General features: G+C 49.7%; 1 protein-coding gene across 1 annotated transcript in view; it reads left to right on the plus strand.

Moving 5' to 3' along the window:
• Positions 1-338: 338 nt before the first annotated feature.
• Positions 339-18,657, plus strand: part of LOC116747772 (SH3 domain-containing kinase-binding protein 1-like) — a 103,318-nt gene continuing 84,999 nt past the window's right edge. The window contains exons 1-2 of the mRNA XM_032620310.1: positions 339-380; positions 1,173-1,701. Coding sequence (XP_032476201.1) covers positions 339-380; positions 1,173-1,701 — 571 coding nt within the window. The remainder of the gene's footprint in view (positions 381-1,172; positions 1,702-18,657) is intronic.

Raw genomic sequence — 18,657 nt, forward strand, 5'->3', positions numbered from 1 at the left:
GCTAATGAAACAATTATAAGTACACCTTTTTGCAGAAATCCCAGGATGTAACCAATTTACAAGAGTTGCCCCAACATTATAGGTGAGGCATGGAGACAGCGTATATTGGGTAAGGGGTCAGCTTTTATTTGTCACTTGTGGATCCACTAACCTTCAGCCTCCTCCATTTTTCAGGGGCTAATAATTTAATTTCTTTAAAAAATTTAATTTCTTTATTGTCTTTATTTTCTCTCTTCCTGAATGTCTCCCATCTATTTCACTATCTCTTCCTACCACCAGATGGTGGAAAGGGAAAAGGAAATAACGAGACAGTAAATGAATGTGGTGGCTGTCAGAGTATGGTGAAAAGTGTGGTAGTGAATGGACCCCAAAAGGAGCTTGTGAGTTACCCGTGAATTACCACGAATTCCGTTTTTATTTTAGTGCCCACTCAAGGGTAGCCAGCCCAGGTCTGGGGGTCAATATGGCACAGTGATGCCTGTTGGGGAGGAACCGCCTCAGTGGATTCCTCGGAACATGAGAGCCTGGGAACATCACTGAGCAATGAACCCCACCTGACCCAGGCATCCGGGTGCGGGGTTAGGGGTCCCTATGAAGGTCGGTGTGGGGCGATGCAGCCCACCGGCTTCGTTTCTCTTTCTGCATCTCCATCCCACCACCTCCTACAAGCCGAACTCGCACCTGGCCTGCCGTACCCACGCTGCACTGAAGGGAAATAGCGTTTCTCTCCCTCCATGGGATGAACCCCTTCTCCTTCCCAACAGCCCCCTCTGTGAAGCCTTCTTCTGGGTTGCCTCGACACCCCGGGGTTACCTGTTAGCACACTCAGCAGGTGTTCGACCCCTCACCTTCCCATGGTTTCTCCTCCCCCAGCCTGTCCTCCACTTCACATCGCACCTTCGGGGTCGGCTCCTTCCACCTCCTTTCCCACGTGCCACCACTACACTCGGACGCGCCCTCCTCCCCCTCGCTCCCCTCGCTCCTATCCCTCCCCTCCTCTGGTCTCGAGGAGTCTCGCGGCATTTCCCGGGGCGTTAGACGAGCCGCCGAGGGTCGGGGGCGGCCTCGCAGAGCTGGGTCCCTCCCCACTGGGCGGCAAGGGGGGCGCCGGAGCGCAGCAGTCACAGGGACGCCCCGGGCGCCAGCCCCGCCCTAGAAGGCCCCGCCCCTAGAAGGCCCCGCCCCAAGGCCCCGCCCCCGCCCCGGCGACCGCGCGTCCCCGGCAGGCGGAGCCGCAGGAGCGTCGCGCCGGCGGCGGCGGCGGCGGCGGCGACGACGACTACGACGAGGACGGGGACGACGACGACGACGACGACGAGGAGGAGGGGAGTGCGGGCGGCGCGGCCGCGGCTGCCGGCCGCTGGACTGGGCGGCGTTTTTTTTTTTTTTTTCTTTCGCAATTTCCACTGGCGGGGAGCAGGAAACCCGGCGCAGCCGGGCGCAGCGGGCCGCGATACAGCAGCAGCAGGAGTCGCCCCGGGCCAGCAGCGGCAGCAGCAGAGGCAGCAGCGGGCGGCGCTGAGCCCCCGCGGCCGCGGCTACTAAGGAAGAAGCCGGCCCAGACGCCGCCGCGTCCCTATCCCTGCGCCCACATCCCGGTTCCCCGATTCCCGCGCCCAGGTCCCGGCGCCCCGACCCCCGCGTCCGCCTCCGCTAACTTTCACGCTGCCTCGGCGGCCAGGCCCGGCTCGACGCCAATGGGTGAGTGGGGGGCGCCCGGGTGCCCACCTCAGCCTGGGGGCGGCGCGCCTGTCCCGGGACCGCGGAGCCGAGGAGGGCGCCCCGGGAGCAGGGCCCCAGCTGGTGACACCGCTGTGGGCACCCTGCCTGCGTCGCGCAGCCCCCATTCACTCCCACTCGCGCCCGCGTCCCTGAGCGGCGCCGACGGGAACCCCGCGGGGGCTTGGGCGGAGGATCGCGGGGACCGGCCCGGGGCGGCTGGGGCTGAGGGATGCGGGGGGTGTGGTTGGCTTTTCGGGTGGGCGGGGAGAGTTTTGGCCATTTTTTCGCCCCCGGCGTGCCTTTCTCTGCGTTGGGGACGCAGGTACCAGGAGCTGGTGGGCTCCGGCCCTGCGCAGGGCTTGATGTGCCCGCCTGGCCTCGCCGCAGGGGAAGCCGGAATCGCGGGGTCTCGGGGCGGCCGGGGGCCGGGTGCCTTTGCGGGGGGATGACGTGGTGGGGGGCGGGAAACGCCCCAGTACCCGGCCTGGCGTGCGGTCCTCGGGTCCGGAGCGCCTGACCCGCCTCCCTTAGCGTCCCTCTTCCTCCCAGCCCTGACCCCCTCTCTGCCAGCCTGCATTCCTCCAGCCTGGCAAGCTCTCCGCTCGGTGATGCTCAAAGGCCACTTCCCACATCCTCTAAGTCTGCAGGCTTGGGGAACTGGAAACGGTGATTTAGTCCTTGATTTACTGGTCGAAGATCAGTTCCAAGTAGGCAACTAACTATGAGGCCCCCTGGGTCCCATCTGGTATAGACCCAGGAGTATTGGAGCCACGTTGCCCAGAGGACCTGGCACTTTATTGGGCAATGGGCTTGTGAGTGCCAGGGCTAATGTTTGGCTCACCCAGGTAATATTCTTGCTGGCAGCCAATCTGTTTTCATGCCTCTGGCAGATTACTTTAGGGTGTTTCTAGGCCAAGCATAGGAAGACTGTAGATTATAATAAATCATAGTGAAGTGAGACCTTTCTGTGTTCAGGTCATAGGATTTAGGTAGGCGAGTCAGACAGTGATCGGCCAGCAGTCTTGGGAGGCTCGTGAAGACAGATGCACTGGAAGTGGGGAGGTTTAACCCTGTCAGTTGTTGACAGGCAAAGTTCAAATCCCATTTGTGGTCATTTGCCATAAATCGTTTTCCTTTTCCAAAGTGGTGACGATCTGACGGCCTCTCAACTTCAATGTCACTTATTTCTCAGTGCCCTTCTCTGATCGCTGCACCACTCCCAGTATAAATCAGTTCCTTTCTGTTACCCTTTCTCCTTAAAAAAAATTGGCAGTATTACATATTTATTTGAGTTTAACATTTCTGTCTCCTACTGTAAGCTCCATGACCATGGGGACATTGCTGTGTTGCACTATTTTGCTCAGCACTGTTTTCTTTGGTACCTGGCACACAGCAGGCCCTAAATAGATATTTATTGAATCAATGAATGAATGAGTGAATGAATGAGGAGGTAGGAAACCCTCCTACTCTATGGAAGGCAGAACACTTAGCTTGGCGCTCTTGTTTTGCTTTGGCACCTAATAAGATGATTTAGTTCATTAACGAAGTATATACTTTAAACATCACCCGTTACTTTCACAACAGATTGGTTTCTCCTGAGGTGACCAAAAATGCTGTTTTGATCACCTTTCGTTTTGGGTGGGTCACCTAAAGGGCTGCACACAAAAAAAGATGTTAGATCCAAATGTCTTCTCCCGTGGCTGGACTCTGTTTTCTGTATCTCAGTGGGGGAGAGGACGGAGTTCTGTTTAAGAAGAAACAGACCTGTTTATCATTCAAGTCTGAACTGTTTTCATTATCAAGAACCTCCTAGGAAAATTAGAAAGTGCTTCTGCAGTTTATAGTCGTTTCAGGCTTAATCTTTTTTTTTTTTTTTTGCGGTACGCAGGCCTCTCACTGTTGTGGCCTCTCCCATTGCGGAGCACAGGCTCCGGACGCGCAGACTCAGCGGCCATGGCCCATGGGCCCAGCCGCTCCGCGGCACGTGGGATCCTCCCAGACCGGGGCACGAACCCGCGTCCCCTGCGCCGGCAGGCGGACCCTCAACCACTGCACCACCAGGGAAGCCCGGCTTAGTCTTTTTTACTGTAACTATTACAAAGTGTGTGTGTGGGGGGGGGGGGCGCCGAAAGTGATTTTCATTTATTTCAGGTGTTAATACTTTGAGGCGCTAAGAGTAAAATGGATGCCGTCTTTTAGTTCATTAAAATGTTTAGAGTGGGATTTGAGATGCTGGTAGTAGTTTGGGGGCTAAAGATCACGTGCTGTTTTCTTAAGCATCTTCAGCAGTGTATTTGTGATGAAGTACAGGTATTTAACAATTTATTCTGTATGTCTTCCAGTGGAGACACCTAACAGTGCTGTTTCTGAAGCAGGTGTGTGTGTACACACAGGCACACTCCCCTTCCCCAGTCTCCCGTATCTCTTTGGTTTTCAGAAGATTTGTCCAGTTTATCAATTTGATATACTTCCATTCTTACCGGATCTGATAAGGATTTTTCCCTTGATGGATAACACAGTAAAGCTGTATTACATAGTCTTTGATCTGAAAAACAACTGCAAAGTATCAAATCTCTAACACTGAAATGAAGCCAGTTAGCTGTGAAATGGCCTCTTACGAAAGCCCAGTCAGAATGTGCCATCTGAGTTTGCGGGAAGATGCCTTCAGTGCCAGATGCAGGGAAAGGGTCTTGTAACTACAGCTGCACAAATATTATTACCAGTGAAATTTGTGAGTTGTGGAGGATGTGCAAACCCAGCGAAGGATTTCCATTGAAAGAATTCCAGAGTAACAACAAAGTTTGGACTGTCGTTAGCACTGTATCGTATTGGTGGTGCTAGACTGCTTTATGCTAAATCAGCTAAAACTAAAATGAGTATAACGTTTGCCTCCACAAACAGGCTCCAGTTAGAAATGGAAGAAAAGACTCCACCTTTATCAATCATGACCTTTACTTTACTACCTTCCATCCATCATGGCTGGGGCAAAGCCTTGCTACCCTCCTGGTTGCACAGACCTTGCTTATTTCTTCTCAGACGGCTTCAGTTCTTCTTGTGTTACTGACATTCTCTGATTAACCTTCGTATTTGTAATTGTTGTTTTTTTTAAAAAATATATATTTATTTTTGGCTGCGTTGGGTCTTTGTTGCTGCACGCAGGCTTTCTCTAGTTGCAGCGAGCGGGGGCTACTCTTCGTTGCAGTGCTCAGGCTTCTCATTGTGGTGGCTTCTCTTGTTGCAGAGCATGGGCTCTAGGCGCGTGGGCTTCAGTAGTTGTGGCACACGGGCTCAGTAGTTGTGGCTTGCGGGCTCTAGAGCGCAGGCTCAGTAGTTGTGGTGCACGGGCTTAGTTGCTCCGTGGCATGTGAGATCTTCCTGGGCCAGGGCTCGAACCCATGTCCCCTGCATCGGCAGGCGGATTCTTAACCACTGCACCACCAGGGAAGTCCCTGTAATTGTTTTAAAGTCGGTTGTACACAGTGGTCAGTATTCATCCATTTATCCATCTATCCGTCCAATATTTATTGACCTCCTGCTTTGTGCCCAGTGTTGTGCCAGCGGCAGGCGCACAGCACACACAGACCTGCCAGCTTGGGCTTCTCAGTCTAGTGGGAGAGGTGGGCTTGAGTGCAGTACTTACAACGATGTGTAATTATAAGCCCAGGTGGGTCTCCTGAAAGGAGATTAGAGAGGGGGTATCTGACTTAGGCTGCAGAGGGGTAAGGACAGTGTCTTTGAGGAGACTGTGTTTGAGTTGAACTGTGCAAGTTGGCTAGGAGCCATCACTGCCCTCCATCTCCCCCCCCCCCCCCACTCAGGAGCACCTGCAGTGGAACAGCCGTGTACCATGGGGACCCGCGGGGCATCACAGCGAGAGGGGGTCAGGAAGGACCACACGTAGCAGTGGGGCCTGTGTCTGGTGCTTTGGGGAGTGTTTAAGGAAGCCGGGTGTCGCTCTGGATTGGATGCTCTCAGGAAGCAGGGGTGAGTCCTGATCAGGCGTCTTGATCTTCTTACCCGAGAAGCGGGGAAAACCAGACAAAGGCTGGGATTGGTGAAGAAGCAGCAGTCTCTTCTAGGAGCCAGGACCCAGGGACGTTGGGGTGACTTTGGTGGTTTGGACAAGTTCCTGCTTTGTCCGTGTTTTGACATGATTACGGAGTGGTCTTGTCAAGTATGCGATGAGTGGGGGCAGCGAGTAGGAGGTGGTAGGGTGGGGAGAGTGGCTATCTAGGTATATTCGGGGGTGACTTCCTTAACATCGGCCAGCTCCAGTCTGGGGACTGTTGTTCCCAGCATTCAGAGAATGGACAGCTCACACGCTCTACCCGGGATAGATCCAGAGGAACAGAACAAGCTGCTGAAAACCAAGAAGCAGCACGGCCCTTAATGGGAAAGGTGCAGGGCAGCAAAGTACTGGAATCCTTTCAGTGTGAGAGAAGGAGGGTCTCTAACGCTGTGGTTCTCAGAATGTGGTCCCCTGGTCAGCTGCTTCAGCCTCCCCGGATCCTGTTAGAGATACCAGTTCTCTGGCCCCAATTCTACCCACTGAGTGGGCAACTCTGAGGGTGGAGCCCAGAAATCTGTGTATTCAGGAGCCCTCCAGAGGGTTCTGGTGCGTGGTCAAGGTCAAGTATAGAACCTCATTGCCTTGCAGATGAGAAAGCTGAGGTCCAGAGGGCGCGGGTACATGGGCACTCTGGTCATAAAATAAGATGCTGTTATAAGTGACATAAGACCTCAGAGAAGGAGAAAAATGTGCTCCTAGTTCAGAACAAGCCTCTCCTGGAGTTACTAGAACAGTTCAGTGTTGATTCATCCATGAATCCAGTCCAAGCCAAACCACCTCCAGCACCTGGGCATTAGTGACGCTAGCTGGCCCATCTCAGTGTTAGTCACTTGGAGTATCACACAGGTGTTTCCCATCATCCCTTTTTCCCCCTCCGTCATCTTTACAAGGGGCATTAAAAATATATTATTAGCATTATGAGGGTTTTTGATATTTGTTTGTGATTTTCTATACCTGGTTGCCTGTATTAGCTTCCAATTGCTGCTGTAACAAATTACCGCAAACTTGGTGCCTAAAACACCACAGGTTTATTATCTTGAAGTTCTGGAGTTCAGAGTCCAGCAAGGTTTCATCAGGCTAAAATCTAGATGTTGGCAGGACTGCCTTCCTTCTGGAGGCCTGGGGGAGAGCCCCTTTTCTGTTGTTTTTTTTTTCCAGTTTCTAGAGTCTGCCCACATTGCTTGGCTCATGGCTCCCTTCCACCTCCCACGCTAGCAATGGGCCAGTCACGTCTCTCTCAGTGTATCACTCTGATACTGATTCTTCTGCCTCTCTCTTCCACGTTTAAGGAGGGTATGAGCTGCATTTGTTTGGTCATTGTGTCCCTGTGCCTGGCTCATGGTAAGCCTAAAATTAAGATTGGTTGAGTTCATTATTATTCTTGACCACCTAGCTAACTTCCCCCAGGTGTGTCCTAGACATCTCAAACAGAGCCTGCTGCAAACTGAGCTCAGCATTTCTCCTCCATAACACCCATCCTGACTCATTCATTCCCCATGTCGTTGCGGGTATTACCACCTATCCTGTCATTTCCATCGGTATCTGCTCATTGCCTTGCCTCTTCTTCCTTCCCCCTGCCCCTATCTCAGCCCCTTCCAAAGGGCAGTCAAGTCCCAAATGTTTCTGGAATTGACCCCATGCCTTGACTGTTCTGCAGATGCTTTCCATCCTGAATGCCTTAGCAAAGGTTTCATGAAGCTGAGTAGTCACGCTTGCCTTCTTCTGTGCCATGCTTGTTCAGGCCTCTGAGCCTCTCCCATGTCATTCTCTTGATGGGGAATAGATTTCACTCTCTTCTCTGCCTTGTAGTGTCCGTGTATTAGTTTCCTCTTTCTGCTTTAACATGACTACAAACCCAGTGGCTTAAAACAACATAAATTTATAATCTTACACTTCTGGGAGTCAGAGATCTAAAATGCGTTTTACTGGGATGGTATCAAAGTGTTGGCAGGGATGTGTTTCCTTCTGGAGGCTCCAGGGGAGAAATCATTTCCTTGCCTTTTCCAGCTTCTAAAGGCAGCCTGCATTCCTTGGCTTGTGGCCTCATCACTCTAGCCTCTGCTTCTGTCCTCACATCTCCTTCTCTCTTACTCTGACCCTCTTGCCTTCATTTTATAAGGACTGTTGTATTATACTGGGCCCACCCGGATAATCCAGGACACCCTCCCCATCTGAAGACCCTTAGTCACATCTGCAAGGTCCCTTTTGCCACGGAGGGTAGCATATTCACAGGTTCTGGGGACTAGTATGTGGACATTTTGCGGGTATTATTCAGCCTACCACACCCCTTATTCATCTTTTGAGGCCTGTTCCAAAGGTTTCTGTACAACACTTCGTCTTGTATTAAGTCTGTTCATCTCTGACTGGGTGTCCCCAACTACACTGCCCTGGCTCATTGCCTGGCATACGGTAAGTGCCATATGTTAATGAATGAATGAATGAATGAATAACCCTTTCACCCAAGTACAGTTGCTGTTTGAAATTCTCTGAGGCTATTGGCCGCCAGGAGTGTGTGTGCACTTCTGTAAAATCCCCCAGGCAGAGCGTGATGACAAGGTCTGTTTGCTGACAGTTCATGGTGGCCTGCACTGCAGTGGGTGAGAAGGGTAGTGCCACATGTGCCACATGGCTTCAACAAAGAGCTACAAGTTTAAGATAGCAAATTCTCTCTGGCAGTGATTCTCAACCAGGGGCAATTCTGCTCCCCCCTCCCAGGGGGACATTTGGCAGTGTCTGGAGGTGGCAGCTGGTGGGGAAGGGGCAGCCTACTGGCATCTGGTGGGCAGAGGCCAGGGACGCTGCTCCACGTCCTGCAAGGCACAGGTAGCCCCACCACGGTTATCCGACCCCGAGTGCTGGGGAAACCTGCTCTGGGCGTTACACAGATGGTCAAAGCATTGTTTCCTTCCTTCATCCTCAGCTGCTCTGGAACATAAGGTTTTCCCCTGTGGCCACAGCCTTTGTTTTATGAATGAACCAAGAAGTCGCTGGAGAGCAGGACTCTTTGGCACTTCTTCACCATCACCGTTTTGTCCTTTGAGTAGAAAGTGTCTTAATACAGCTCTTGATCCCCTTCTGTCCATACCTGGGTCGTGAAGTTGTTGAACTTGCTTCTTGCATGTGTGGCTCCCCTGATGTTTTGCCTTCCTAGTGGGATGTGCTTATATGCTGGGTGACAGATGATGAGTCCTTTTGCCACCCACGCATGGGTCCCTGGAACCGAAATGCTGGTAGGGCCCTTGGCAGTCATGGCCCACACCATCAGGTGATGGAACTGAGACTCAGAGAGGCAAAGTGACATGAGCCCCCAGCTGCAGAGCCCAGCTCCCTTTCAATATGAGAGAACCAGCCACCTGTATAGGTGCTCAATAATTATCAGGCTCCCGCTTCCCCCCAGTGAGGTGCTTTCTGCAGCCTGTTCCCCTGGTAAGTTTTTTTAAACAGCTTTATTGAGATATTACTCAGATATCATACAGTTCACCCATCTAAAGTGTGCAATTCAATGTTTTTTTGTATATCACATTCATTTTTATTTTTAAATATTTATTTATTTTTGGCTGCGTTGGGTCTTCGTTGCTGCGCGCGGGCTTTTCTCTAGTTGTGGCGAGCGGGGGCTACTCTTCATTGCGGTGTGTGGGCTTCTCATTGCAGTGGCTTCTCTTGTTGCAGAGCACGGGCTCTAGGCGGACTTCAGTAGTTGCAGCATGTGGGCTCAGTAGTTGTGGCTCGCGGGCTCTAGAGCGCAGGCTCAGTAGTTGTGGTGCACGGGCTTAGTTGCTCTGCTGCATGTGGGATCTTCCCCACATTCATGTTTAAAATTATGGTAAAACATACATAACAGAATTTGCCATTCTAACCATTTTTAAGTGCACAGCTTAGTGGCATGACGTACATTCCCAGCGTTGTGCAACCAGCGCCACTATCTATTTCGAAAACTTTTTCATCACCCCTCCCTGTGAGTTTCTAACTGGAAGGTTAGGATCCGTGTCCCCTGGAGGGGTTCCTGGACCACTCAGCCATTTTGGGGAACACATGGTAGAAGCCCAAGGATCCCAGTTAAGATTCCAAAGGAATACAGGAAAAGAGAAAGTATGGTTTTGTTGTTTTTTAATGGTTTTCGCTGATGTTTCCTCTGGGGCGGTACTTCATTTTTGCTCTGTCCCTCCACACAGCTCCGTTGGTTCCATCCCTTTCATCCTGTGGGGGAATTCTGATTTTCTTTCTACATCCTGAAGCACTTGTGAGTTAGTTGCTTGGGCAACTTCCTTGGCAGTTACTGGGCTCCATTAAGAATATCTCAAGTGTGGGAGAAAAGACTGCGGTGCCAAACTGGTCTCTGGAATCCACACGTGGAGACTTGATGGAGTGCCACGTTTCTTTGCTTCTGTTCCTTCAGCTGGCAAAGGTACACCGGCAACTGGTTGGTGATGAGCGCTTGGTTTTCAACTAGATTGTTCTTTTATGGGTAAACATCTTACAGGCAGTCCTGTACATTAGGGGACACTTAAACAAAGCCAAATGGAGCTCGTGGACCTTACCTCACTAGTAAACTATGCTTACGGTTAGGCTCAGGAGGAAAAAACACTGATAACAACAACAGCAAAGAATCCTGGGATATTTGTCCTTCCTGAATGGTATTCAGTTGGCAAGAAAAGCCCAGTAAAAGCCTCAGCTTATTTCCTTCCAGTGGCCTGGGAAGTGGTTGGGCCACTGCAGGAGTCTAGTCTGTCCCCAGGCTCAGGGGACAGAGCGGCAAGATGAAGTGCTATCCAATTCATGCTGCTGGTTCTTCCTCAGTGTCTTGGATTAAATACTATAAATATTTTAGTACTGATTAATTACTCATTTTGCATAACAAGTCTAAGTCCTTAAGCACCCAAGTGCAGCATGTATAAACAGTTGAAAATACCAGCTCTTTAAACTTCAACTTCCTACCAGTCAGTGTTCAAACATCAGCCCTTGTGTTTTTGCCGGATTTTTCTGGACTCTTCTAGACTTGGAGAACTTGGGACCCAGTTCTAGGTCTGGTCCTGTGGGGCTGCACCAGTTTTATCCATGGCACGCCCACTCCCTGTGTGAAAAGTCTTTAATTAGTTTAGGTCCTTTCTAATTATTCCAGCTAGTTCTCAGTTTTGCGCCTGGGGCTAGAAGGAGGTGCTTGAAGCTTGTTTGGGATGAGAGCTGGGAAAGTCTGCCCTGGCTTCGCTTTTCCCCCCGCCCCACAGCCAGCTTCTCCATGGATCCGCATCTTCTGCGCCAGACCCTTCTGGATGCTACCTTTGGCTACCTTCTGCTTGAGTAGTTTCCGTGCTTACTTGGCGAAATTCACTGGTCATGAATAACTTTGTAAACGGGCTTTGCCTTTCTCCTATTTTGATCATTAAACACACACACACACACACACACACACACACACACACAAAACCTCTTGACAACTTGAACAAAATGGGACAGTTTTCACCATTTAACCAGTGATTTCTCAGTGGCCCTTTGTTCTCAATAAAATATTAGATGGAGCACAGAGGTGCAAACCCAAAGACGTCCGTCAATTAGCTCATCAGTGGTACCTAAGGCAGGTTGGGCAACGTGTTTGTTAATTGACAGTGACCTTTTTTTTCTTTTTTTTGGCTTAATTGCTACCTTTGTCGGGAATGAAATGAAATGAAAGTAATTAGCTTTGGTTGGGGGTGGCGTTGAGAGGGGAGAAGGCAGGTAGGTGTGTCACCAGTTGAAGAAACAATTTGAAAGGGGCTGCAGTTTGCCCTGTTTCATGTTTGCTGGGCAGAGACACTGCAGCTGCTTGCCGGAGAAGTGTTTAAATTGTTTTTTAGAGTTAGTTTTTAGAATAGGTTATACATCCACATGACTCAAAATTCACAAGGTGAACGGTGGTCACTAAAAAGTCTCCTTCCCATCCCAGTCCTCCGGCTATCCAGTGACTCTCCCCATATACTGTTGATATTTCCCGTGAATTCTTCCAGGGAGACTTGGTGCCTATACCAGCAGATAGGTATTTCTGTTATCCTCCCGCCCCCTCCACTTCACTTCTTGATTAATTGACGATGGGAGGACTTTCTAGCTGGTGATCTTTTCCCCTGGGGATGTGCATGGGAACCCCGTGCCTGGGTTCTCCCCATCCAACTTTGGTGGGGAGACAGGTGGATTGTGGAAGCGTTCTCCAGGAAATTCTGCCGTGCACTCCTGATCTCAACTGAGCTGGGTGCTGAACCGGTAGAAACTTGATCCTGGATCTTACACGATCTCGACCTCACTTCTGAACTGAGTTAGGAGATGTCTTCCCACTTTGATGTCGTGTGTGTAGTAAGGACTTTCTTCAAGTGAGGAAGCCAAGCAGAGCCTGCTAATCTGAAAAAGGGGCTTATTCTGGGGCCACAGGGGCCTCTCGTGTAGCCCAAAGGTCCCAAGGAGTCCCAGAACCAGGGATGGGCCAGCTGCCCGGTGTGCCCTTCTGCCATCTCTCCTCCCTGCCCCTGTCCCCTTTCTTTTTTTCTTTATTTTTTTGCGGTACGTGGGCCCCTCACTGTTGTGGTCTCTCCCGTTGCGGAGCACAGGCTCCGGACGCGCAGGCTCAACGGCCATGGCTCACGGGCCCAGCCGCTCCACGGCGTGTGGGATCTTCCCGGACCGGGGCACGAACCCGTGTCCCCTGCATCGGCAGGCGGACTCTCAACCACTGCACCACCAGGGAAGCCCACTGTCCCCTTTCTTTGTGCAGTCACTCATGGGGTACGTGCCACAGTTCCAACCTCTTGTTCAGAGTTACTTGATTCGATCCCAGTTCCAGATTCCCATTAGGGTGACTCCGAGCCCCATGGAGGGTGTCACCCCCTGGAGACACACAAGTGGCTGCTGTTCTCCCACATCTGTGAGGCAAGGGACTGCCCGGTTCCAGTCCTGTGTCAGTGTTTAAGGAGGGCCTCCTCGGTGCCAGGTGAATGCTAGGTGCTGGGACAGTCCTGACCAGAACGCAGCCCTGTCCCTCGGGGATGGGGATGTCTGGGGGCCACTCCTGGGGCAGGTGCGATACATGCGGATGCTTGAAAGCCATAAGCCAGCATACCTGAAGGTGCCCTGTGCCCACTTTTCCTGGCTTTCTCTTGACAAAGGGGCGGTTGGTGTGAGGTGGTGCCTTCAAGGGTGATCCTTCAAGGGTGATCTGGCCACCTTTGGAGTCCCCCTCACAAGGCTCCCCTGAGGGGCGGCTCCTGGCCTTGCTGGGCACTGATATGCTTCCGAGCAAATCACGGCTGTTTTTACCCTTTGAGACCCTGAGTCGTGTGACTGATCTTGGTTTTTTCTTTTGAGTTGGCAGCACTTAAAAAAGTGTGGATGTGACTTTGGGGGCACTTGGAGGGGTCGATGCATTTGTGACAGGGGGCAGGGTGCATTTGTGACATTGTCTAGCTCTTTTAGGGAGCCTGTGGGTTTTTAAATGGAGGAAAAGATGAAGACGTGAAAAACAGCCACCGCCTGGCCTGGTGAGTTAAACGCTGGAGCCGGGTGATGTCGGTGAAGGGGGCAGGGGACTGTGGCTGCTGTGTCCGCTGTCCGCCTCTCTCCGCCCTCCCGCCTTCTCTCTTCTCTTTTTCTCCTCTGTCCCCTCCCCTCCCCCCCTCCCCACACCTCTGTACCCCCACTTTCCATTTCTCCCCAACTTTCTCTTCCCTCCAGCCTTCTCTCTCCCCTCACTGCCCACCCACCCATGCCTGACCCTCCCTCCTGCTCTTTCTCTCTCCACTTCCCTTCGGCACCCCCCCCCCGTTTTTGCCCCTCCCCCCTCTCCTTCACTCTCTCTTTCTCACACCCTCCCCCCTCCTCCCCACCCCTCCTCTCCCATTCCCGTGTCTGTCCCCCTTCTCCTCCAGGTCCCTCTGTCCACACCTTCTCCCCGCCTCACCCCCTGCTTGCTCTTCCCGCTTCCTACTAAGTCCCTCCTCCTCACCCCCACTTGCTCCTCCCCCTTCCTACTAAGTCCCTCCTCTTCCTCCTCTTTCTCCTCCCTGTCTTCCCACCCCTCCACCTCCCCATCCCCCTCTGTCCCCAAACTCCCCCTCTCTCCTCCTCTTTCTTTCCCTCAATCCCTCTCTCTTCTCTCCTCTCCCCCATCTCTTCCTCCCTCAGCTCTCTCTCTTGAACACCCCCCTTCCCTCTCTGTGGTCTCTTGCCCCCCTCTGCCTACACTCTCTCCCTCAAGCCCCTTTCTCTCCTGAAATCCCCCCTGCCTCACAGCCCTCCCATTTCTCCCTCTAAGCCCTGCCCACATGGTCTGCCCCTGCCTCAGCATCTTCAGCTGATAGCACCACCTCCTTTGCGCTGCTGGAGCTGGGTGAAGCTCGTGTATTCAGTGCAGTCTAAGGTCAAGATGGCCACATGAGGATGTGCGGGAAGGGCTTCTGCCCACCCCTCAGGGACCGGGTGACCAGCTACCCTGCCATTGAGGGCGGTTGTCTTAAAGGATAACCTCTTCTCCTACGATGGCATAGAGGGCTCCATCCCTGACCGAGGGGAGGGGCAGATTCTAGGATGGGTGTGTCTTATTCTAGTTCCAATATTCTCTAACCTTGAAAAAAATTGTTGTTATAAATATATAGTGACTCTATAATAGAGTTTAGAAAATAGGAAGTGGGAAAATTTATTATTATTATTTTTTGTTGTATGCCTAGTTCTTCCCTTCCTGCTACCCTCTAGACTCAGTAAAATCCTCTTTAAATAATGTCTTCTGGTCCCAGCCACACGGCAGAGTATTAAGGGGAGGTCATGGTGGTGGCCATGTCGATGCCTAAGAGCCCTGCAAAGTCAAAGGAGTCTGGAAGCAAGAGAATTTAAATCAAGCCCTCATACAGTACCCCAGTACAACCACTTTCATTTTATTTTGGTGTATGTCTTTTTAGACTTATTACTATATACTTGAAGATAATGTAATATATGGATAATATTAATATATGTAGTATATATAATTGTACATCCTGGTTCTTTTGTTTGTTTGTTCGTTTTTACTTCATAGTCATCTCCAAAGCTAGTGTTTGTAGTAGCTGAATATGTGAGTTCCTGAATCTTAACTTATGTAACCATTTCCCTACCATCTGAGTATTTAGGTTGCTTCCATAATCTTGATATTATAAGTAAGGATGCGTGGACACTATTTTCCTTTTTATCCTTTAAGGAAATCAGGTTGTACACAGGGTGACATTCCACATCCATTCTTTGTTTCCGTAGCCTCCAAATGACTGGAATGGCCCATGCTGATGAATATGATGGTAAGTCCATGAGAGTCATTACATGTGCATTGGCAGGGTACTTGCCATTCCTGTGTTTGCTTTCAGTTTTAGTTCAAGAAACTCTGCTCATATGGCTTATCATCCCTTCTATGCTGTGTGTGTGTGTGTGTGTGTGTGTGTGTGTGTATGTGTATGTGTGTGTGCGCGCGCGCTCGTGTGTGTGTGAGTGACAGAGACAGAGAGAGAGGGGAGAGAGGGAGACATCTCTGAAGGAGACTGCTGGTGGGGCTTTCCTATTCCACAACGCGTTCGTATTCATCACGCCATTCTGAGATGATTAATCCTGGTTCAGTGCTCAGGCATGAGAATAGGGAATACACAGTGAAAGGTAAAACCCTCAAGGACTTGGTTCCTTCTCTTCTCTTTCTTTCCCCCTTCCCTCCCTCCCTCCTTCCACTTCACACCCAGACTGGCATTTTAAAGGGATTTTGTTTTCCAGAACCACAGGGAGAATTGCGTCCCAAAGGCCCTGTGTCCTCAATGGGACTTCACGTTTGGCTGGGATATGGGTCCAACTCCCATGCTGACGAGGGAAAGGTCGTGGCTGTGATAACCGTCCTGTGATTTCCTAGCTTAGCTTTGTGTCATTGTGATACACTCCCCTGAAAAAATTGGGCTTTTGGCTTCAAAGGGCATCAGATAAGGGTGGCTAGAACCCCAGGATCCAGGCTGGGAGAACCATCTCGAAGCCTGCCTTCTTGACGCATCAGTTTTGTTAATGCACAGCACTGTGTAAAGCATTCGTTCCTCAACCACCACGTGCATGTCAAATGCCTGCTCGTGTACCTGGCCACAAAGGAGCTGAATATTTATGATGCCCTTTCAAGGCCAAGTGTCTGTGAAACTTTTAAACTTTATAATAACACGTGTTAGGAAACCTTGGTAGCTAAAGGGTACCGTATCCTTTCTCCCTTTGTTTCAGTTTCAAATTATGAACATAACTGGCCTGCACTGGCAAGACAAACAAGACACTTGATTCAGTACTGCCGTATATTGGAATTCAGTTAGATTCTACAAGTCTTTATTGAGCGCCTGTTAGGTGTGAGATCCGATAACCTGAGGGACTTGGAGATATCTAAAGCTCCCCTCAATGACACATTTTCGCTAACTTTCATTTCCCTAGTCGCGTGGGAGATTGTGATGTGATCATTTCAGGAACCACACGATGAAATAAGCAGTTAAACCAAAGGGTGTTCGTTTGAACAAGTTTTGTTTCTCCCCAAAGAAGGAAAGATATCCATTTGAGGAACACACATCCAGTTAGAAGACAGCTCTCTGAGATAACAGTTGTTAGTCAGTGTCTCTGAAACTCCCTCCTCACTGCAGGTCTAGAGAAACCAAAGAGAACAGTCTTTCTCAAATGAGTAAGGCTGAAGTTCCCTTCACCAGGGAAGTATTTACCAAGAAACCTTCTTTTGCCTTGAACTTTAAAAAATGTTTATTAGCTTTTATTTATTTATTTACTTAATTGCAGTAAAATATACATAACAGAAAATTTACCACTGAAGTCTTTTTTTTTTATTGTGGTAACATATATGGAACCTAAAATTTACCATCTTAACCATTTTTAAGTGGACAGTTCAGTGGCATAAAGTACATTCACATTGTTGTACAGCCATCACCACCATCCATCCACAGAACTCTTTCCATCTGGCAAAGCAGAGACTCCGTATCCCTTAAATAGCAACTCCCCGTTTGCCTCTCCCCCCAGCCCTTGGCAACCAGCATTCTCCTTTCTGTCTCTATGAGCTTGACTCCAGGGACCTCATTTAAGTGGACTCATACAGTGTTTGTGCTTTTGTGTCTGGCTTATTTCACCTAGCGTGGTGTCTTCAAGGTTCATTCATGTTGAAGCGTGTGCCAGAATTTCATTCTTTTTTAATTACCTTAAACTTTTCAATAATGATGCTTCTTGAAAAATAGGCACTTAACTAGATACAGACTCCTTTTGCTTTTAGCTCATTTGGAAGTATAAACCTGTAACAGATTCACAAATTAAGGATAAATTAACCCAATAAAGCTCAAATCAACACTAATAAGAGACACAATGACATGCTTCAGTGATGCCATTGTTGCTGACGAGGCGGCAAGGCACACATGCTGTGGTGCAGTCTTTTGAGTTCACTTGGTTGTCTCGTCTCTTCTCTATTCGAACCAATGTGAGAATCCTTCCTTCACACAGTGCTCTCTGAGACCTTTTCACGGAGGTGCTGTGCATTAGAACCGGTTTTGAAAGCTGATAGGATATTTGATACACACAGACCACATGTCCTGTGGACAGTGTGTAGCATCAGTATAAAATACGTACTCAGGCACCCATCCCTCAACATGTGCTCTGGCTCCGTCCTCTCCTCCTGCCTTCTCTGGAGGACACAAGCATCAGGAGCCTTTTAAAAAATCATCTTTTCCTTCTTTTTAAGAAATAGTTTGATCATTTCCATATGTATCTCCTAAAAACATATTGTCTGGTTTTGCTTGGTTTTAGTTTTATATAACCGGCATCCACACCACACAGAGACTTGTGACTTGCTGTCTCTCATTTTGTACTTCATTTCTTTTCCCTGTCTGATCTTCCATTGTTTGAATGTGCCATTGTATCTTTTTCCTTTCCCCTGGTGATGGACTTTTGCATTGTTTCCCATTTTTGCTACTATGAATGGACGTCCTATCACCATGCTGGTCAATGTCTCCAGGTGCCCATGTGAAATACGTTTTTGAAAGGTGTATGACAAGGAGTGATTTTGCTGGGTTGCAAATTGCTGGATTTCCAAAGTGGTTGTACCAGCATGTTCCCAACAAAGGAGTGGACGAATAAACTAATGAATGAAGGAGAGAACGCTGTATTCATTGAAGGAGAGAGGATGTGAGCTTTAGAAGAGAATGCCTAATTGGTTTTCACAATGTGTGTTCCCAGAGTGTAAACATTTCTGCTGCTCCCATTCTGCCCAGCATTTGGTGTCCCTGCCTCTGTCGTCATGTCTCCTTTTCTGGCTCTTCAGCCTCCCTCTTCCATCTTTTAAAGATCCTTGTGATTACACTGGGCTCACCCAGGTAATCCAGGATAATCTCCTCATCTCAAGATCCTCAACTTAATCGCATCTGCATAGTCCCTTTTGCCAGGTTAGGTCACATACTCACAGGTTCTGGGAATTAAAATGTGGGCATATTGTGGGGGGGGGAGGCATTATTACGTCTACCATGGAGGGAGGGAAGCGTTCCATTTCTAAAAGGAGGAAGGCGATACTGGGAGATAATGATTAGTCTCTGCTGTATTATATGACTGTGTTTTTGCCCATCTCATGCCTGTGGATAGATTTTAAAAGTATTAAATTGTCAGAGCTGGCGAACTTGCTGAAGATGGGACTTTGTTTTCTCATACTTTGTGGTTCTTGGGGTTCACATGTCTAAATAATCACAAAAGCAAACTATTTTTTTAAAAAATACATTTATTTATTTACGGCTCTGTTGGGTCTTCATTGCGGTGCACGGGCTTCTCATTGCGGTGGCTTCTCTTGTTGTGGAGCATGAGCTCTAAGTGCGTGGGTTTCAGTAGTTGCGGCATGTGGG

Source organism: Phocoena sinus, chromosome X (genome assembly GCF_008692025.1).
Source record: "Phocoena sinus isolate mPhoSin1 chromosome X, mPhoSin1.pri, whole genome shotgun sequence".
In the NCBI taxonomy this organism is placed as follows: domain Eukaryota; kingdom Metazoa; phylum Chordata; class Mammalia; order Artiodactyla; family Phocoenidae; genus Phocoena; species Phocoena sinus.